At 35.0% G+C, this 23,475-nt stretch overlaps 1 protein-coding gene across 2 annotated transcripts in view; it reads left to right on the top strand.

The window, feature by feature from the left end:
- The window catches only part of LOC150012181 (uncharacterized), a 57,215-nt gene that overhangs the window by 3,080 nt on the left and 30,660 nt on the right, over positions 1 to 23,475 (top strand). The window contains exons 2-3 of one of the 2 annotated variants that reach the window (XR_016510712.1): positions 5,029 to 5,179; positions 7,690 to 7,852. Coding sequence is in view for 1 of the 2 variants with exons in the window: in XM_090275650.1 (XP_090131776.1) it covers positions 5,138 to 5,179 (42 nt within the window). In the remaining variant the exon portion in view is untranslated. Of the gene's footprint in view, positions 1 to 5,028; positions 5,180 to 7,689; positions 7,853 to 23,475 lie in introns of those variants that run through there. The other variant, XM_090275650.1, reaches the window with a different exon arrangement.

The following is a 23,475-nucleotide window of genomic DNA, read 5'->3' as shown; positions in this document are numbered from 1 at the left end:
GCCAATACTAGAGTTATGTGGTAGAATAAGACTTTCCACAATGCCTGATACTTTTCTCAAACACATTTATTGTTGGAAGAATTTTATGATTATTTTCTTTAGCTAATAAAAGCTATTTTGTGGTCATATTTGATTTTGGATCTTCTGAATGCTTAATTACATGAGGCAAAAGAGAAGTGATTTTGAATTAAATCTACTCCTTTGCCCTAAAAGTAATCAAAATGAACTACCTTCAGTGAAGGAACTGGCTTTTGCAGTCTTTACTCTTTGATTGCTCATACTTAAACTGCTTTCTTTAATTTTCACCCTGGTTTGTATGTAGAGGCACACTTAAGTGTCCTTATATATTCAACCCCTTCAATTGTGATTAGTACTCTGCATCAGAAGCAGCTTGGCTCAGGAGGGAGAACTAAGTCCCATCTGCCCTCACCTTCCTTCCTACACCATCCTAGCGTAGTTATTTATAAGACTCAGCTTCTGGGTGTGTTGGTGTATAGGAGTTGATGAGGTTTCCTCTCCCAGTCTTCAAATTTTATGAAAGAAATTCCAAAGCTAATACAGTAGTCTCTTTATGCTCTCAGGGATTTTTTTAATTAATTTTCTTCAATAAGAAGCAAAAATTTCAATTAAAAACTGTAAGTTTCATGGGTAAAGAGACTTTATAAAAACATGCTGTCCTAGCCAAAGCCTAAGGGGGGAAGAAAATAAACCCTGTTACTCTGGCAATGAACATATGACTGATGTGTTTTATGAAAGGGATATACTCCTGAAGACCTCATACAACTGGAGACCAATACTGACAATGAATGGCGGAGTCTCTGTTTACCAGCTAAAGAGGTGCCGCCCTGTGGCAATAATAAAACAGCACTTTGAAGTTTAAGACTGTGATAATTTGATGAAATTTTTAAGTTTAGGACACTCACATTATTGCAGACTTTATGTTTTTATATTGCATAATTTCAAAATATCATACCTTTTGACTATGGCATCTGTCAACATTGTTGATGGGTTTCAGATCAGGCTCTCAAAGATAGAAAGAGGAGAACTATTTAAAATTAGCCATCATTGAGACAGTGCAATTTCATGATGTCTGTAGTTTGCTAACTACAATTAGTACCGTGATTTAACTATTGTCTGACTTCTGTTTATTTAAAAAGGTTAAACTAAGTGGAAATTATATCTAAATTTGATTTTCTTTTTTCACATACAAATTGGTGAAATTATAAAGTTGTTTTAAAAAGAAAACATTTCCTAACCTATTAATAACTAGGTGTTATCAGTCCTAGGGAAGTCTCCTAATTCTGGTTACACCAAAACAGAAAAAATCTTATAGCATAAAAGGAGTCTTTCTAAATGACAAATATAAGGAAAAAGATAACCAAATATCCACAGTGTCATTCCCTATTCTACCATTAAATGTTATATCCAGAGAGGAGAGAGTTAGGGTATCAAGAAAGTTGTATTGTTATTTGGGGGTTCTAACACTAAGTTAAAACTCGTCAGTGTTCACTGTGGGCTCTTTTGTTTATGATCTCGGTAAGAAATCTCCATAAAAAGATGAAGAATGTATTGTGGAAATGTTTGTGGTTTATTCACAAAACCTGAAGACATGACATACATCAGATTCTACAAGCAGAAAAGAAATTGGGTAACTTTCCAGAGGTGTTTCTGTTGATCTAGTCAATTTGACTAGTAGCTCAAGAAATGGAAATTGTAAAAAAAAAAAAAAAAAAAAATGGAAATTGTAACTATACTAACATAGTTTTTGATGTTAAGTTAAGCTGTTCAAATCTACGTTTCTCAACAAATAGAGCAGGAAGAATTAATAATAATAATAGCAAAGATTTTTCAGTGGGTTACTTTGCATCAAGTATTTGTCTAAACAGTTTGTGTTATCTTGTTTAATCATGAAAATAACCCCATGAGATCTATGTTATTATTTACCTCATTTGACAAATGAGAAAACTAAGACTCGGAGATTAAATATGTTGCCCAAAGTCATTTAATTAGTGGGTAACAGAGTGGAAAACCAAACTAGAATTACTTCATCACCTGTACATTTAACCACTATGCCATACTACTTCCAGAAAGGTAGCCTAGATGTCAGCTATCCAGTGGCATAATTGATACTTGCTGTGCAAATTATGAAATCAGTGCCAGGAGGAGCGCTATAGGTATAGCATTGAACCCAACACTGTGGTCTCCACCCTCACTGTAGGGTCCAGTGCCTGGCACGTGATGGGTGCTATGTGAGTATTTGTTAAATGAATAAGTAGAGAAAATGTGGTATGATCCTAAGCAGAATAATAGTTATAACTTTATAAAGTAATGATAGAAATTAAAAAGGAGGGTATTCTTTATCCTGGATTGAGAACTAAATAGTTGAAAGCGTGAACTATAGCGTATGTGAGGTCTGTCCAGAAGGTATGCAGCCATGGGCTATGAAAAATAGAGACATTTATTGAAAAAGATACATGAAACATTGTACATAGGACAATGACACTTCATTCTCCCAATTGCCATCAGCTGCCCCATTGTATTTTCCTGAATCTCATCAATGGTCTGAAATCTCTTCCCTTTCAAAGGTGACTTTAGTTTTAGGAAAAGCCAGAAGTTGCAGGGCACCAAATCTGGGCTGTAGTGGGGCTGAGTCACCTGGGTGATTTGAGGTCTTACCAAAGAACTCTGCATGAGAAGTATTGCTTGAGCAGGCATGTTGTCATGATGAAGCTGCCAGTCACCAGTTTCCTCACAGCTGCATCCCTCTGATTTATCTGAATAGTTTCCATGAAGGAATGTTTAAGCTTAACACAAAATCTGATACAGATTCGTTGCTGTACTCACTCAGTCACTTTGAATGTGACAGCCACACAGTACACATACTCCTTCAACAGGTCTACAGGAGTACAGTGAAGTTGTCATTGTTTACACATACGCATTCCAGTCCACTCTCCTTGGCTGCCAGGTTACATAATATCACGCAAACCGTTCTCGTTACATTAACAATGGCTGGACCTTTTCCGGACAAACCTTATAGTTTTGATAATTGCAGAACCAGAAGTTTATATGCCTTAGAAATCTGACCTCTTGACCCAGGATTATTTAACAACTCAAATTTACATGAAATGAAGATGGTGACACCTCTTGCAAACCATGAAAGGTATCCACTACAAAGATACAAATATGTATATATAATTAATGTAATATATTAATGTAAAGTGACATAAAGGCATAAAATATCCTGCATTATTGCTTCCCTATGTATCCTCTAATCCGTGTTTTTTTCTATTTTCCAATTATTTTATTCACTCTTCTTTCATTTAACAATAATAATATTGTTTATCTTATAAAACCTCTAGACATATATAAATGTTTATCACTACAGCTCTTTAATTATGTAATTATGATATTTTCTTAAATTTGAGTAGCAAATGATCATTATAAGTGGGTTCATGAAGAGATTAGGAGAAATATGATGAAGTTTTTCTCTCCTGTATATTAAAATATCACTAACCTTGGGGTTATATACCTGTATGCAAGTTGTTGTTTTTAAGATTTTATTTATTTATTTTTAGAAAGAGGGAAAGGGAAGGAGAAAGAGAGGGAGGGAAACATCAATGTATGTTTGCCTCTCACGTGTCCTGCGCTGGACACCTGGCCCGCAACCCAGGCATGTGCCCTGACTGGGAATCAAACCTGCGACCCTTTGGTTTGCAGGCCGGCACTTCAATCCACTGAGCCATACCAGCCAGGACCCTGCATGCAAGTTTTTAAAGCTGATTTTGATCTAAGGCTTTTTTAGTTTGTTTTTTGTTTTTGTTTTTTTTTAATATGTCATATAGTTTTTCTGGGTTAGAATTCTAGTCAAAGATACAGTCATTTCTGAAACAACACATATTTGGTTGGAAATTATTTTGTAAGCTATATATATTACACAATAATAATAAAAATTAAAATTGCATTGATTTTCAACTCAATGAATTTCTACTTCTAAACTAAGAAAATATATGAATTATACTATTTCCCTTTGTTTTAGACCTACTTATGCATAGCAAATCTCTTAATTATAAACTAAAGAATTAACTCTCTTCATGATCTCTACTTTCTTGCTCATAATCAGAGATGTTTGCTAGAGAAGACCCAGTACCTTCCACCACATGGTACTATAACTAAGGGTCATATATGCCTCTTTACTTTCAAGATTCTATACCAAAGCTATGCCAAAATCATACCTTTTTTTTTATATATATATACATGGTTATCTGAGACCATTTCCCCATTCATATCCAGGAAGTACTCTCTGTGCACCCTGAAAGGTAGGTGAAATATCTATTAGGAGATATATAGAGAAATTATTCTTGAATTCACACAATTAGTATTCAGCTAAACTGCCTTTTTCTTGTTGGTTTAGAGAGTTATTTATTTACTATTACCATAATATTAAAAGTCTACATATATTATACTACAAATATTATAATGTCAAATGGGGTTTTTTACATTTATATTAAGAACATTAGGTTCTCAGCACTATACAAAATATAGGAAGGAAACAATTATAATGTATAACCATATAATCATGGAGTCTGCATCTGGAAAAAAATACTTTCCTACAAAATAACTACTACACAGGAATATCCAAACTACTAACTTTTTTGAATAACCAGCTGCTTGATTGAATGAAACTTTTTACTCCAAAACAGTCTGTAGGAAAAAAAGCAATGACCTGAATGTGAAAGTTTTGAGTTATTAGCATATTAAATTTTGGATGATTGTATCATGAAATAGGTTTGATTTTCATAATAGAATTTATTTAGTATAGAAGTTGCCTATGATCTTCACTTTTGTCACTTTTTCTCTTTAGTGCCACCTTGTGGGTTAGCCAGTAACAATAAATATATAAGGTTTTAAGGTTTGGGTTTTGTATTCTGTTTCGTTTTGTTTTGTTTTGTCTACTCTGCCATGTTAAAGCTAATCTTAGAAAATAGTGTGGCACCACTCAGATGTGAAGCAATTTCTTTCTTTTCTCAGAGAAACAACCACTTCACTAAAAGATATTCGCCATAATTCTGCAATTGGACATTTGGACATCAGAACAGTTTCTCAGAGATTGGAAATATTGGAGTCTACACAAAAATCGATGTTCATTTACAGGGTAATCACCAAACTTGTCTTGGATAACGTAAGTGACAAGCTCTGACTTATTATTTTTCCATAAGAAAAATGTTTTCTTAAGTCAGTATCATTTCTACAGTAGTGTCCCATGAGAATTGATTCTGGGTGACTTGAAATGCTGCTTAATCATTTTGGAGAAAATCTCCTGTATCTGATTTAGTCTTATGTGCAGCTTCCTTCTAACATCAGATTGAATTTACATTGAGTTACCTTACTCAGTTTATTTTAATTATGCTACAGTTATAAAGGAATGAGGAAAACTCAGTACAGTATATTGAAAATGTCTCTTATTGGAGACACACGGGAAATGTGTTTTATATTCTCTAATATTCTCCACATATTAAAGATTTTATAATAATCTTTTAAATAGCCAAACAAAGACAAAAGAATAGTTTCTTCTCTTAGAAACACCTAAATATGTTAGAATTTATTGCTAAATTTTTTTGTGGTATGATAGAAAAAAATATTTTGAAATTGCCTTTATGGAGTTCTTTCAGAGCACGTGAAAATCACGTAAATGTCCATATCTGAACTCCTCTTGCCCTATTAGGAGTTGAAGATTGTACTATGTGTTATTCAAAAAGTAATTTTCCCTGGATGTGCAATAAGGCCTCAGATTTGACCTATAACCTGAATGTCATAAGCTATCAGTTACCTATACTGGAAGCACACAGACAACAAAAAACATCATAAGTATTCTTATAGGCTTGCTAAAATCTTAATATAGACCTAAGCAGCCAAATACTATCAGTAAAGCTGTGAAAACTTTAGAATTTAACTCTCCAGTCATTTTTACCTTGAGCAAGTCTTATGCTTTGTCTCTAAAGGTAGTAAAGTGTGCTTTCCAATTTAGAAAATGAATTTTAATTGTTAATCTTTGCTCCCTTTGATATTTGGATTTCTCCATGACATTCTGACACATATCCAGTTTCCTGTGGATTTTGTACAGGAGCAAATTAAAAGGTGCTTTAGGGTGGCAACATTCAATCTGTAGTCCTGCGTTTAACCTTTGCATGGTTAACATTTGCATCCTTGTTCTAAGAGTTTAACTCCCCTTCGAAAACTAGGGAAAACGCTTTCTTAGCTGGGACCATGGAAAGTTGGGACCATTTTTCCAAACATGCATCACCTTCAGCTTAAATAACAAAGGTGTGTCTTCCTTCAGTTTAAGCTAAATAAAGCTTAATAAATAAGCTGCTGTGTCGTGGCATCCAGAAGATTCCTGGGACACAGTGTGCGGTTGTTGTCTGTGTAGGAGCTATGCTATATTCAAATAGGTGGTACCTTTATCCACTACACAGCTTAATTCCAGGTATTTTGCCTTTCCTCATTTTTATTATGTTCATCTTAAATATGTGGGGTTTTTAAAAACAAGTTTAAAAGAAGAAAAATGTATTTTATATCTACTCTGTTACAAATTCCAAATTAAGCAGGTCCTGACTTATTGGGTTACGTTGTATACCAACAGCTTTTCACTTCGATGCCAAAAGGCTTTTATGATCTCTATTCATTTCCTATTAAAGTGAGACTGGGCCAAATATGTTCTTGACATTTCTGAGAATTTCAGTTTTAGTTCCAAAGGATCATTCATTTATTTATTCCTTTAATCTTCCAATGTGGGAAAGTAATGAGTATTGGCTTATTTTTTAGAAGCACTAACACTCAACTAGGTAAACTTAGTAAGTGATAGCTATTAATGTTCTCTTTTGTCTTCTAGACAGAAAAATCAAAGCTATTTAAAGTAAAAGATGTTTAAAATCAATGTATGTCCACAAGTTAACATCAATGTTTACAGATACTTTCTGTGATTATAATGTCTTTTTTGGATACGTATGTGCCTTTATTTTCTATATTTATATATAAAGAGATAGAGATAGATATAAATAGATGAGCAAGGTATATACAGACTGGGGCAAAAGTAGGTTTACAATTGTGAGTACACAAAACACAGTTTATTCTTGTATTATTACTGATTAATTATTGTGTTATTTTCCATACTAGCGACTGTAAACCTACTTTTGCCCCATTTTGTATGTTTCTATATGATCAAATAAACTGTTTTATTTGTCACTGGGCTAACCAGCAGGGTCCTAAAGTGCACACTTAGTTCCCTGTCCCACTGCTTCATTTTCAGTGTTTCCCACAATAGTCAAATGAAATTGCTGATGTGATAGTCATTCAGATATACAATTCTAAAACTGTGATTATAGGATGATTTATTTATTTCTATGAGACTTACCTATAGCAATTTTCTGTTTAATGTCCAGAGTTCAATAGCTGTTTTCTTTAAATGTTCAGAGCTGGAGCTATACCTTCTAGGATGTGCAAATAATCAAGTCCTAGCAACATTATAGAATATAATCCACATTATGAATCGAACAGAATGAGTCCTCAGATCTGATTGCCTAAGGCTCAAAATATTCATGCTCCTGACACACGTTGTATGTATTACCGAGTTGAAATTACATTAAAATAAAAGAATGAATTGTGATCTTGACCTCAGCCTCACTTCCTTAGCCCTCCTGCTCCTGCCCACCTGAGAGGGGAGCTTCGGCTCTGCACACTGAGAGCTGGCTGCTGATCTTCACCTCCTATCTGTTTCCACAGTGCCGAAAAGGATAGGGCCTGAAGAATTTTATCTTCTAATGTTCGTTTGTAAACCGACTTAATTAAATTTTTCCCAAAGTGCAACAGCATTCTCTGGTTCTTTCTCAGGAGGGCAAATTGAGGAGACACAGAAACAGGTCTAAATGAAGTGAATTTTTTTTTTAAAGAATTTAAATAACACCATGAAAAAGCACTTCGAATTTTTCAATTTCCAGGCAATTGGTTCTAAAAAGAAACCCATTCTAAATGATCCACATGCTCTCATTTATTAGCCTAGAGTTCTTGCTCAAGAAATTATTTGCAAAGGTAATATATGGAACATCATGGTGATTTACTTGCTTTTCTAATATCTTTGCCCACAAACTCTGTAGAACTGAAAGTGTATCTGCAAAGAGAAGTGACTATTAGAGAGGGCTTGGTAATACACAACAAAGTATCCAGAAGTAAAGGGAAAAAAGCTGTATCTCATTTTTAAAAATCAAATTCTGCAGAAAGTAAATGTCACAGACATCATTGCTTATTTATTAATAACCACTTAAGAATAATTTATAATTTCTTCCTAATTAACAAAATAGGTTTCTGCCAGTTGCATAACCTCCTGGGGAAAAGTATCTTATGAAATTACCACCTGATTTTGAAAAGTCCAGACAACTTTAAACAAAACTGAATAGACTTTATTTATCCAAGAGCCATTCAAAAATGATACAGAAAATGAACAGTAAACAAAAGACTGAGTTACTAGTGCTTTAAATGAAAGATACTTTTTTCACACACTTTAAAATTCAGTCCAGTACCATCAAAATTTAGAAAAACACAGCCACTAGGCACTGTGGTTTTTGTCTCAGAAAACCATTACCTATTTCCTTGGTACTTATATAACAGCTCAAGAATAGAAAAAAATATCCTAGGTAGGTCTAAAATTCTTATTTAAAGTCTTCTTAAATTACACCTTTCAAGTACATAAAATATTGTGTGAAATGGGTTTTTTAAGTAGTATTTACAAGTGATTTTTCAACTCTCTAATTATAAATTGGTATAAACATTATGGAATGTAATTTAGCAACAGCTATCAAAATTTACAAATCTAAAACTGTAGCAAGACTTTTGAGATAGCCTATATTTTAACTGTTGGCACAGCTCTCTTTTACAATAAAAGTTTCTTCAGGGCAGGAAACATTTATATTCATTTATGTATCTGGGATATGCTGAGTCCTTAATAAGTTATATGTTGAGGGAATGAATGTGCCATTTGGGAGTATTTGTCATAAGCTTCTGGGCTCTTATTTAAAAGACCCAAAGAGCCTCAGCAATCTTGAGAAAGAAGAGCAAAATCAGAGGTATCACGATACCAGATATCAAACTATATACTACAAAGTCTTTGCGATTGAAACAGCCTGGTACTGGCACAAGAAAAGAGAGCTGAGAAATCAATCCACACCTTTATGGTCAATTAATATGTGACAAAGGAGGCAAGAGTATACAATGGAGTAAAACCAGTCTCTTCAATAAATGGTGCTGGGAAAATAAGACAGGTACATGGAGAAAAAAATAAACTAGACCATCAGCTTATACCATACACTGGATAAATTCAAAATGGATAAATGACTTAAATGTAAGTCAATAAACTATAAAAATCCTAGAAGGAAACATAGACGGTCAAATATTGGTGATGTCTCATAGCAATATTTTTGCTGATATATCTCCTAGGACAAAGGAAACAAAGGAAAAAGTAAACAAATGGAACTACATAAACTCTGTCCTCTCATTTAAGGCTTCTCTCCTCCTTCCTGCCAGCACTGTTTGACCTCCCTTCTGGGAGAGGGCCTCCTGTGAATGCCCCAGTGATCCATCCTATTGGAATTGGTCCCATAGCCAAGATCTTGCTCTTCCCTAGCTCTAGACTGGAAACATGGTATCAGAGTATTTATTGAAATGCATTTTTATCTACATTTTAGAGGGAATAAACTACCAAACAAAAACTATCATTTTCCCTGAATAAGCTATTTGTAAGTAAATAAGATCTAGAATCAGTATTGATTCTCTCAGCTCCAATTCTGGAGGGAGAATTTAACCAGATGTTGAGACAATTTAGGCTATACTATGGAATCATACTTTACATAACCTTAGATTCTGAAGTCGGCATTAAAGTAAGAAGCACCTGTGGGCAAGTATCTCCTAACCTGCCAACAAAAAGCAGTAAACAATGGTTTTGTGTATCCATTCCCATTGCTACATGTACCTGTAGATGTAAATATAAAGGATATTATAGTAATACAATATTTGCCATATGTTTAATTAACTTGAAGTTGAGCAAATAAAATACCCATATGTTATGATTCCTCTGTTTCAATAACACTGCTACCAATTCACTTCTATGTATCTATGATACCCAGATAACCAGCCAGTGAAGAAAGTTCGGTGGAAAAATATGATGGTAATGCCCATCTTCCTCTCTTTGCAACAGGTAGAAGTCAGGGCTCACACAGGCTGGCTTCTGAGCAGCTCAAAGGCCCAGCAGGACTGGGAGGTTGGCTACATACAGGGAGTCAGGGTTTTAATGCTAGAAAAGGAAGGTACAAATATGGCAAGGGGCAAAATTCATTTGAACTTTGTGAACCTGTGGTGTTGGACTGTTAGGCTGGAATTGAAAGAGTGGATATAAACATTGTTTTATAGATATTGTATAGATATTTTGTGTGTGTGTGTGTGTGTGTGTGTGTACGCGCATGCATGTGTGTCAACTAAAAGCACCTGAGAGCAAAGTCCTAGTTTCTAAATACTTCTTTCCAGGGCTCACTGGAGATTCTAAGAAAGGGTTAGGGAAATATTAAGAGGAGCTTTGACCATATTGGTGTGAAAAAATAAGGAAGTTCTCAAAAGAATGATGGGGACATAACCAAAGAACACAAGAGCCACTTTGACAGAGCTCCCTCTGACCAAATCTAGAAGAATTTGAGCATTGAACTAAGTAGTAAGAATTATAACCCACTGAATAAAATAAGAAATCATGGATCCACACTGATATAATAAGTAAATAGATAAATAGGAAAAAAAGAAGCCTCTTTCTTAGATTAGAATTCCAACTGAAAATATAGAAAGAATTCAGGTAGGACACCTCAATAAATGCTAACATTAGTAGATGAAACTAAGATAAGGAACAGGATTTCACATGGTCTCAAAGTATCTCTCTACAAAATTATGAATGACAAAGGAAAGGAAAAATTAACTTTACAGTGGAGAAACCCAATAGACACCATCTAAATCAAGTCTTCAAAGTTAACACTACCAGTAGCGGACAAATCAATATCATGTGCCACCCGATAGGATGCAATGAGAAGAACACAACATCATTTGTCTAGTATTTCAGGAAAAAAGTTATAACGTGGTTATAATCAAGATTAAATATCAAACAGAAATTAAGAAAACTTCTATAAAATAATATACCTTCAAAAATATCAGGGTCATGAAAGTCAGCTAGAGACTGCGGAGGCTAGGAAGACGTGGCGATTGAGTACAATGTGTGGTCTTGAATTGGACCTATTTGCTATAAGGACATTATTAGAACAACTGGAAAAATATGATTCAGGAGTCTGGAAGAAGACTATTCAGTTTATCGTACAATTCATGCAACTTATCTGAGAGTTTGAAATTATTTGAAAATAAAAATTTTAAGAAATATCCTCCATGGTCATTTGTACTTTTTTAAACTTCCAATATGCAGCTCTAAAGTTACACGAACCAGGAAAGGAATGTTCATTGAAAAACAGTAATAATAGCATCAATGAAGTGTCAGAGGAGATTAATCATATAATGTTAACCAAATAATCTTTTCACCATACTTTTTGATACTTGTCTGCTCTCCTGGTGTCCTGTAGGTACAAGCCTTGCTTATGCACATTTTCTTTCCCATATCCATACAACCATTTTAAACACAGTAAAAGACATTTTTAGAACACCTTTTGCAATTTTTTTTTTTCCTTTCCTTTTCTTCCTCCCTTCCTCCCTTCATTTTTTATTTTTGGAAGCAGCATTCACCCTTCTGAAAAAACCTATTCTAAATCCTCATGATGACAAAGTAGCATCTGATCAGAGGAGAAAAGAATCACTATACACTTACCCTTCTTCACCCGTGTTTGTCCACCCAGCAGTCTCTCACACCCCTTCCTCTTTAAAACTAGTTTCCTCCTTTCTTCTCTGGACCCAAACTCTTCTTGAAATTAGTTCAACAGAAGAGGACCTCCAGCAATTGTTCTAGCCCTATAATCTAAAGTATTCAAACTTCTTACTCAAAGAGAAAATCAAGATGGTAAGCATATCTGTGTTTTGTGTTGTGTTGTGTTGCTTTTACCTTCTAAGCTCTCTTCCCCTGCATTAAGTCAGGGCTATGAAACAGCCTTACACTCCAAACAGTACTTGTCAGAAATTTGGAAAATTGCTAAAAGAGAAGAAACCTTAGAAGATCTAAATTCAAATTACCTTGAGTATAATGAAAATAGCCAGCATTTCATAGTAATGAAAAGTGAGGTAGAAAGACTGCAACAATAATGAAAGAAACTAAGAGCTCATGCAATATTCCAAAGCATCTGAGAAACACTGGTCCCATGTTATATTTGGAGAGATCTTTTAGTTCTCTTGCCAGAATCTCCCTCATAGAAACCTGGGAAATACAGTGCTAGATAGCCCGGTGCTTTCCTCCTTCCAGTCACTCTGATATGGTGGTGATGATGATGATGATAAAAACAAAGAATTTAGGCATCACTATTTGTGGAATCATGAAAACCATTGCCAATATCCTTATTCCCTCTGAGGTCCCTAAAGTAAAGAAGTATTGCAACTTGAACTGCTTACCGAATGTATCAGTCATTTCACATGATGCTTTTGTGAGTGCTGTTGTTTGATTTCATAGAGTAGTCCTCTCAATAAGCTGCATCTCTGTGCTGATGAGGACCCTGAGTCTATTTTCTCCTGGCCCAGGATCTGCCCCACATATCTCAAAGGACTGCAGCTCTTCTTCAATATTCTGGTACCACAAGGGGGGGTCCTGAGATATGTTCCCCAACTTACATTGGTATCTTTTTGGCATGGTCACTAATACAAGCATTAGATCTCAAGGTTTCTTTACTGAAACTTGTCACAAGAGTATCATCTCTGCTATTTATGTATTTATTCATTTATTTATTGAGCAAATATTTACTAAGAAACAACTGTGTGCAAGATACTGTTCTTGGTATAGTGAACAAAATTGATTAAAATTCCTGACCTTGTGGAGCTTACATTCTAGTAGGGAGACAGGCAATAAAATATTTTTTAAGTAAAATAAATGGGAATGAAAGAAAGAATATAGAGTGATAGACCCAGAGAGGAGGCTTACAATATTAAATATGACAGAGAAGTCAGGTATGTAGGTTAACTGAGGGAGAGGGAATAGCAAGAGCAAAAGCCCTGAGACAGGAATGTGGCCGGTGTGTTTGAAACATAGCAAGACCTATGTAGCTAGAGTGGAGTAAGTTATGAAGAGAGGAAAAGATTGTGGGATCATAAAGATAATGCGAGCCAAGATTATATAAGGTTTTGTAGGCCATTATAAAGACTTTGCCTTTATTCTGAGAGTACAGGCAAATATTTTCAGTGTTTTTTCAGAAAAGGGTAGTAGAGAAATGGTGCATCATGCAGATGAGAATGTAGGATTAAGAAATGGGGGGGTGGAGTTAGTTATAATATGCTTATATGCTAATGGAATGACCCAGTAAGGGAGTAAATCTGGACACGGAGTGGAATTTTGTCCTAGAATTGGTGTGAGGTTTTAGAAGTAAAGAGGTGAGCTTTGGTTTGAAAAAACACAATTCATGTATAAGTGGTGATTAAGTGGGTACCTAAGGTTAAGTGGGTACATGTGGCAGGTGCTTGTGAACATTCTCTGCCAATTGTGTATTTTCTCAGTGAAAAGGGGAAACAAGGTCATCAGCTAAGTGTGTAAAAAGGTCATGTTGAAGGTTTGAAGAAAAGGCAAAATATATTCTATAATAATCTAATAAGATGAATAAATAGAAAATGGAAATGTGGGGCTTTAGGATTATTGGCCCTAGGTGTCTACATGATATTAGTGGGCATACATGTAAAACTTTTCTAGAGACACTTTGCCATGTGGGTGCAGGCCTGGAGTAGTTGCATTTGGATTTAATAGAATTGGGTCAGCCAACTGCAACAGAACAAAAGCTGGGCAAGGGAAATAAAAGTTACTAGCAAGGGAGAAACTGTAAATATAAGCAATGGAATCAGAACTGAGTAAGGAACAAAATGAGGACATGAGGGTTAAACACAGTGAAAATGGGATAAAATTATTAGATTGCAGGTCCCGGTCAAGTTAAAGAAATATTACTCCTTAATATTAGTTTTGAAATGAAGATACTAAATTTCAGGCATAGCAAATCCCAGAATATAATGGCTCTTGTGTCTCAATAAATAATAGATTTCTCTTTGCTTCAGGACTCAAATGTATATTTATCTTTTTCTATACCATCATTTCTTATATGTAATGCCACTGACATTCACTCAATTTTTATGTGCAGTAGGGAATTTATGTTCTATTATGAATCCATTCTTTAAACTTTATTTTTTTCCAATACTTCTTATTTTTTTTTTCTAGTCATGGCTACACCTGCTTTTCACGAAGACTACATTTTCATAGCAAATTTTATCATTATAAGCCTTCAAGTTACAGGATGAGGAGGAGAAATTGGTAGATTAAATAAAATGACTGCATTATTGTTACAAAAAATTTGACAAAATCCAATACTCATTTATAATTTTAAAACTCTCAGCAAGTTAAGAATAGCCAAAAGCAACTTCAACTTAATAAAGAGCATTTTAAAAACCCCATAACTGTCATTCTTAGTGATCAAAGACAGAATGCTTTCCTCTAAGATGAGAAATAAGGCAAGGATTTGCTTCTTACCACTCCTATTCAGCATAGTATTAGAAGCTCTAGCCATTGCAATAAGACAAGAAAAGGAAATAAAAGTCATACAGGTTGAAAAGGAATACATAAAACTATCCTTATTTGTAGATGACATGATTTTCTATTTAGAAAATTCCAAGGGTTCTACAAAAATAAAACTCTTAACACCCAAAAAAGTGATTTCCACATAGTCACAGGATAAAATAGTAACACACAAAAATCAATTTTCTACATAGTAACAATGAACATGTGAAAACCAAAATTAAAACACTCTTATCACTCCAGAGATAATGAAACAATTGGTTATAAACTTTAAAATGTATTCACACTATCTGTATGCTGAAAATTTCAAATGCTGATAAAAAGAAATCAAAACAACCTAAATAAACAGAGAAGTAAAATTTGGAAGACTCAACATAGTAAAGATGTCAGTTCTCCCCAAATTTTAGGCTTAATGCAGTTTTATTAAGGAAATGCAAATTAAACCACAATTAGCTATCCCTACATACCTATCAAAATGGCTAAAATAAAACAATAGTGACAACACTGAATGCTGGCAAGGATATAGAGAAACTGGATCACACATACATTGCTGGTGGGAATTTAAAATTGTACTACACTGGAAACCAGTTTGGCAGTTTTTTTAAAACATGCAGTTTCCATACAACAGAGAAATTTCACTCCAGCATTTATACAGAAAAATGGAAATTTATTTTTATACAAAAAACACATACATAAGTGTTCATAACTGTTATTTATAGTTGCCAAAAATTGGAAGCAATCCAAATGTCCTACAGTGGATGAATATATATACTATGGTACATCCATACTATAAAATATAATTCAGCAATAAAAGGAATGAACTATTGATACATGTAACAACTTGAATGAATCTCCAGGGAATAGTGTTAAGTGAAAAAAAATAATCCCAAGATGTTGTATACTATATGATTCCTTTCTGCAACACTCATTAAATGACAAAATTATATAAATGAAGAACTTAGTAGAGGTTTCCAAGAGTAATGTTTATCAGTAAGGATGAGTGGGAGGGAAGTAGGTACAGTTGCATAGGCATCTTTGTGGTGATGAGACTGTTTTGCATCCTGACTGGTAGTTTTTACATGAATCTACATGTGACAAAATTGCACAGAATTAAATATACACACACACAGTCTCTCATATGAGTGTGTATTAAACGTAAAATTTGAATAAGGTCAATGGATTGTATATAATGTCAATTTTCAATCTGTTATACTAAGTTATCCAATATGTTAACACTGGGGGAAACTGGGTGATGGATATACAGAATCTTCCTTTATTGTTTTTGCATAACTGCATGTGAATCTCAATTATCTCAATATTAAAAGTTAAATAAGTAAATTATAATAACAGAGGAGTGGAGAGAGAAGGCTTTCCTGTGGAGAACAGATATTTTGAGCAATCTTATTTATGCTTTAGAAAGAGAACATACACAATAACAATCCAACAATTCTAAATCTGTAACTTTTTATTAAAAGTGACACACCATTTCGGACAAGTGAAAGAAAACAGCAGCACACATTTTCAACTTTAACATTAATCTTTTAGACTTTCTCTGGCCTTTTCTCTGGCCAAAATGAAAGAAATCTTCAAATCCACTCTGAAGCCTTTCTTAGACTGAGCAGCCTCTGATACCTTTTCAAAGCAGCTTAGTGTCAAACATCTTTGAGTATCCTCAAAGAGTCCGTTTGCAACTTATTAGAAAATGTTTTTTTTTAATTTCTTTCTGACCATACACAATGAATTCTCATTTTATCCAGTTCCTCAATGCTTGCTGACCTTTAGCATAGTAGAGAAAGGCCTTTCAGCACCTTACAATCTGTCGAAACAAAATTTAGATGAGAAAAAGCATCCTCAAAACTGGATTATCTGACTGCCTGATTAGTGTAATCTTCCTACCATCTGCAGCTGCCTAACACAGAATTCAGCCAGGCCTGACCATTTCTACATTCTAAACTGCCAGCCTCTAATGATCTCTCTCATCTCTAAACTTCTATAACACAATACCTATACTAATGTGTTCATTGTAAACTGAGTCATGTTTATATGCAATAAAGAGCACTGATTTTAAGTATAAGTTTGATACATGTTGAAAATCAGTTCATCCCTGTGTACTCATCATAATCAAAGTACAGAACATTTCCATCACCCCAAAAAGTTCCCTGGCCTCTTTTACCAGCCCTCATCCCCATTATTTTACTTTCCATCATTACAGGTTAGTTTTGTCTGTTCTAGGATTTTACCTAACTAGAAGCAAAAAGTATGTCTGGCTTCAACTCGGCATAATAATTTTCTATGTACATATCTTTATTTTGACTTTAAAAGAATCTCAGGACTTCCGGCCAAGATGGAGGCTTAGACGGACACACTTGGTCTCCCTCTACAACTAGAGAGGAATACAACTACCTCAAAATAAAAGATAACTAGAAATTCCAGAAAATAAAACTACACAGAAGCCCAACGTACGAAGTTATAAACCAACGGCGCTCGTCGGGCAGGTAAGAGGAGCAAAGGTGGGTGGTGCTGTTTGTGGTAGCACCAGGGACAGCGGCAGGGAGAACAGTCCTGGCTACAGTCCTGGCTGCAGTTGAGCCACAGCAGCTCCTGACCCCAACGCTGGGAAAAGCAGCCACCACATTGCCTTGGACGGTGAGGCCCAGAGGGAGGGAGGACGGATCCCAGTCTCCCAACAGAGAATAACAGCAGGAATCCATCTTGGACCCCGCCCCCACAGAGAGCGCCACAAAATACATTGTGGATCGCCACCAGTCGCTGGGTAGTGACGACAAAGGGCCACAGTATGGCGAAAAAGGTTGCTGGACCGCCGCTGGTTGCTGGATAGTGACCACAAAGTGCCACAGCACCATGAAATAGGTTGCGGATTGCCACCAGTCACTGGGTAGTGACGACAAAGGGCCACAGCACAGTGAAAAATGTTGCGATTGCCGCCGGTCACTGGGTTGTGACGAGTACACAGGCACTGCCCCCTACAGCCAGCCCAAGAAAACAAAACGCATCTGTCAAAATGAGGCAGACAACTATAGAAATCCCGGTGGCGCAGCTCACCAGGCAACAGATGAAGAATCTGACAGATGAACAAATAAGAAACCTGTCAGAGGCTCAGTTCAGGGCCATTGTTATCAGGTGGCTTACAGAATTAACAAAAGATTTGGAAAAAGACGAGAAAGGATTGAAAACCACTCATACTGAAATGAACAAAAACACATACGAGGCAACTGGTGAGGAAATAAAATCCAGAGTTCAAATCAACAAACCGGAACATAGAGAAGGAATAAACAGTCAACCAGTGCAGAGAGAGGAAAGGGGAAGCAAGGAAAATGAGGAGAGGATCAGAAACTTCTGGGTCAGCTATAAAAGATCGAACATAAGAATAATAGGATTGCCAGAGGGCAAAGAAGAAGAACTAGAAATTGAAAAATTAAGTGAAAATATAATAAAGCAGAACTTCCCAAACTTGGGGAAGGAAATAGACTTACAGGTCCAGGAAGCACAGAGAGTTCCAGAAAAACTGGATCCAGGGAGAACCACTCCAAGACACATTATAATCAAAATGTCAAAAGTTAAAGATAAAGAGAGAATCTTAAAAGCAGCAAGAGAGAAGAAAAGAATCATGTACAAAGGGGTCCCAATTAGACTATCAGCTGACTTCTCAAGGGAGACCCTGCAGGCAAGAAGGGACTAGCAAGAAATATTCAAAGTAATGAAAAGCAAAAACCTACAGCCACGAATACTCTATCCAGCGAAATTGTCATTCAGAATAGAAGGGCAGAGAAAGTGCTTCCAGGACAAAGTAAAACTGAAGGAGTTCATTAGATCCAAATCACTGTTATATGAGATGTTAAAGGGACTGGTTTAGAAAAAGGAGGATCAAAACAATGAACACTAAAATGAAAACTGCATCACAAGAACCGACAACAGACGCTAGGGAATTGAAACAAAGGCAAACTAAACAGGCAACGAGAGTGGAAAAAGAACTCTAGGTATGGGGAACATACTGGGGGGAGGTCAGCAGGGAGGGGTAAGGGGGTAAGGGAGGGAGATGGTACAGGAATTAAGAAGCATAGTAGGAGGGAATGGAGTAGACAGGAAGGTGTTGAGAAGAACTATATGCACAACCAATGGACATGGACTAAAGGGGGGGACAACTGGAGGGCGGGGGGTCACTGTGGAGGGAAACAGAGGGAAGGGAAATTGGGACAACTGTAACAGTATAATCAATAAAACATGTTAAAAATAAATAAAAGAAAAGAAAAGAATCGCATACTCTGACAGCTTTACCAGGCACAGCCCGCCCAGTAAGTCACGCACACACTCAGGTACTGGGCAGGCTACTTATTGCACGGCTCCTGAACTGATCGGGTCAGGACGAAGCGGCCACTCTGCCCACAATCAACTCCAAACAAGCTGCGAGATGGCTCAGCATAATATTTTTTTTATTTAACTATACACTGTGTGTATTGGTAATTGTTTATTTTTATACTACTACATATGGGGGGGCAAAATTGGGGTTATAGTTCATATGGAAAATCATACAATAATTAATAAATACTAATACAAGAATAAACTGCGTTTCATGTACTCACAACTGTAAACCGACTTTTACCCCACCCTGTATAATTTATCCACTCACCCATAATGGACATTTTGATTATTTTGAGTTTTGGACTTGCAAATAAACCTGCTATGAATATACATGTTCAAGTCTTTGTATGTGATCATATGCTTTTATTATTCTTGTGTAAATATCTAGAAGTAAAATGGTTCCTAGAATTGAATGGTAGGTGTATATTTAACTTTATAAGGCACAGGTGGACTATTGTACATTACTACTCATGATTTAGAAAGTTCTAGTTTTTCCACATTCTTGATAAAATTAGTCTTTTTAAATTTTAGCCATTCTAGTGGGTGTGTAGTGGAATGTCATGTGGTTGTAAGTTGCATTTCCCTGATGACAAATAATGTTGAAAATCTTTTTATGTCCTTATTAACCTTTGTATATCTTCTTGCTCAAACCCCCCCAAAAACAAAGGATTACCATCAGTGTAATAAATCAGAACATTAATATTCATTCATGAGGGTTCCAAATATATAAATTGCTTATTTTCTTAGAATATTATCCATATTTCACATGTACCAAGGTAAAAGTATTAACTATAAGAATTTCCACGTTAATCATGCTCTTATCACGAACTTTATCCCTGGCTTTGTTTCTGCTCTTGAAATGCCCACAGCTCAATAGATCTCACTAGAAGTGGCTACAGGAGAGCCCAATAATAATTTCACCCCCTCTTAGACTTAAGAGTTGATAAACTACTACACAGCTAGCAAATTCTAAATCTGCTTTTGCTCTCCTTGTTCTTTCCTCATACTCTAATGTATTTTCAGTAATTTATCCTCTCAAATGGATTGACCTCAAGAGATCCAAGAGGGAGTTTTGTAATGACTTAGGAAAAGCATCTTGTAATGTTGATACATATTCTATGCAATATTATGTGACACATATGGATAAGCATTTTACTCTAACATTTTAATTCATGTATATGTATGTATATAGGTACATATGTACATATATATATATATATACACACATAAATATGGATGGGTGAATGGATGGATGGATGGATGGATGCATAGATAGATAAACAGACAGACAGACACAGAGACACCAGTGGTCTGTACATAATGAAAGTGAGGTTCCCACCCTTTTGGTGTCTGTAATTCTGAGAGAAAGGTTCTTGAAATTGCTCTGGCCCATTCTTCATACAATATGTAACCTAAATACTGTGTTATGTAATCTAAATGTCTTTTGAATGTTTCTGTGCTTGTAGGTTTTTAATACAATCCCAAAATTGATTCTGAGTATCTACAACATGAAAGACACCATGGTATATTCTGCTGCAGTGATCTTGAACTCTGGCCATATGATAAAATAACCTAGGAAGTTTTGATAAAACACCAATGACCAGGCTTACCCCAAACTAATCAAATCAAAACTTCTGTGTCTAAGACTCACAGTACTCAAATGGTTTTCATGTTCAGTCAGTTGGAAAGCCATTGTTTTAGATTAGGGTTCTCAAAATGTGATACCTGGATTTCTGGAGGTCCCTGAGACCCTTTCAGGGGGTCTGTTAGGTCAAAAGTCAAAACTTTTCCCAATTTCCTATATAATTACTGAATATAAGTTTATCATGCAATATATGCATTTTTGTAAAATTGCATTGAATTGAATTAATCATGATTTTGATTTTCCTTCAACCTAATCTAATGCTTCTGAACTAGGATATTCTTTGTCAGAGAGTAAAAGAACTGACAATAAAGCAACAAATGTTCCTCTACTTTCAATTTTATTCAAAGGTTTGGAATGAGAAAACAAATCATTATTTTCAAGTTCATTCTTCTCTGCTTATAGAAGCAATTTTGTGAAAGAGTTTGAGAAGCACCACCTTAATATAAGGAAGAAAATAACTTTTCTAACGTGTAATAACAAAGTGTTAGAAACTAACCAAAAGCAGGAGGAATAGAAATGGAAGGTGAGGTGATTGCAGCTTTGGCCCTTTAGGGAATGTCCTGGTCTGTGTTCCTGCCAGAAGCAATAGCCAGCTATTTATGTTAAGCAAGTCAGCTGCTTGAGGTGAAAACAAGCGTGTTTGAGGAAGACCGATCTATACACTACATCAGAAAAGATGAAGACAAAAATAGAGGAAATGATCCAAAAAAGAAAATTGGAAACTACATTTTTTGGAGTCAGAGGGGAATCAACGCCATATTCAAATAATACTGAGCAGATAAATATGGCCTAGGGGAGAAAGAACAGTAACTTAGCATTACTGGGACTGAAATTAAGTGCATGCCACTTCCCACAGAGTAATAATGTACCAAAAGTCAGAGAAACGCAAATTAAAATATCCACAAGAAGTCATTCTTGGCCTTTTTGACTGGCAAAATATTATAGAAGTTGATTATATGCATTTTTACAAAGGCATAAGAAAATACATATTTCTTCCATTGTTATTCGAGTGTAAAATGGCACAATTTTTGGATGACAATATTTATTAAAAGTTAACATGTGCAGTCTTGGCCAAGTAATTTCACTTATAGGAATCTATCCTTGAGAAATAATCAAATGTGAACACAAAGATACATTCACAAGAATGTTTTTTGCAACATTATTTGTGACTGAGAGACTAAACCTTGAAAACTCTTACAGGCCATCAACAGGGACATAGTTAAATATAGCATAGTATTTTGTACTTCGTCGTAGTTAAGAATAGTGAGGTGGATCAACAGAATATATTCTGTGCCCCAGTTGCATAAAAGTCTTAATAAATATCTGTGCATGTGTACATATGAATTTAAGTATGTTTTAAAATAATTTTCTATACTGGGGCATGTAATGTGGGAAAAAAGATACTGAATATAAATATAGATATATGGATATTTAGATGTATCAATAGATATATAAATACAACCATAATGGTAAAAGTGGACCTTTTGAAGAGAAAGCAATATTCTGTTGCTTCTTGTAGGGGTCAGAGAAAGAAAAATTCCCACAGAAGAGCTTTGGGAAACATCCAGAGACGATGAAATATTGCGTAAAAAACTTAAAGATTTGTATCTTTGTAGGACTATGTGGTGTACTTTCATTATTTTTTTGGTTTTGGTTTTTTTTTTTCTCTGAAGATTGGGATTTGGGAAGATAAAGTAGTCTGTGGGAAGTGAGTAGCTGGAGAGTTGATGGAGATGTGGATATAGATATAGATAGAGACATATAGGTAAGTAGGTGTGTAGATATAGGTAGATATAAAATCAAAGAATGAGATTTGGATTTCTAAACTATGGGTATGGTGAGTTAGGAATGTATTCATGTCACACAGTTGGTGATAGATTGACCCACCAACTATCTGTAATTTATATTGAATAGGCTGAGTTGGGGGGAAAATGTCCAGATAAAATTTTCAAATATACTCTAAAACATTAGTTTTTCCTGCTCTCTATAAAAGGTTTTTTAAATTATTGATATCCCTTTCACATTTTTGGGTAAACATCTGAAAATTTTATTATGTATAAATGGTTGTAAAAGATATAACTTCCTGTATATTTTAAAGAAAGACATTTTTAAATAGAATTGTTCCATCATGTTTAATGTGAGTCATATGAATCTAAAAAACAACCATTTGAAGAATACATGAACAAGCTCTCCTTTTTCAGTCAGAAATTTTACATCATTCCCTTTGATCTCTGAACTTACAATTTTCAACCCTTAGTCCCCAAAAGAATTTGATCTTAATGCAATATATTATTATGCCTGAAAGTCTTTTATTGATCAACCTGCCATATTCTCTTCAATAAAATATATATAAATTAAATTTTTAATTTTCAAATTTTTTATGGGACCATTAAGTATGACAGCCTTTCTTCTAGATTGACTTATCATTAAAAGTGCTTTTAGTACATAATCAATGAAACCATAATATAGTAAATATTGTTAGAATTAATAAGCATAAAAGTAAAATTTTATTGAGAATTCATCTCATTCAAATTAAAATGCTCTTTATTTTTCATTAGTTTATATATCCAGGGATGATTATTTTATTTATAATGAGGGGGTCAGTGGAAATTAACAGCCAAAAAAAGATATGTATTTGACCACCATTAGGAGGTGCAATTACAAATGGTGT

This window comes from Furipterus horrens, unplaced genomic scaffold (assembly GCF_987537825.1).
Source record: "Furipterus horrens unplaced genomic scaffold, mFurHor1.1.pri manual_scaffold_4, whole genome shotgun sequence".
Taxonomy (NCBI): Eukaryota; Metazoa; Chordata; class Mammalia; order Chiroptera; family Furipteridae; genus Furipterus; species Furipterus horrens.
The sequence above is the reverse complement of the archived record's forward strand: the minus strand, read 5'-3'. Positions and strand labels throughout refer to the sequence as shown.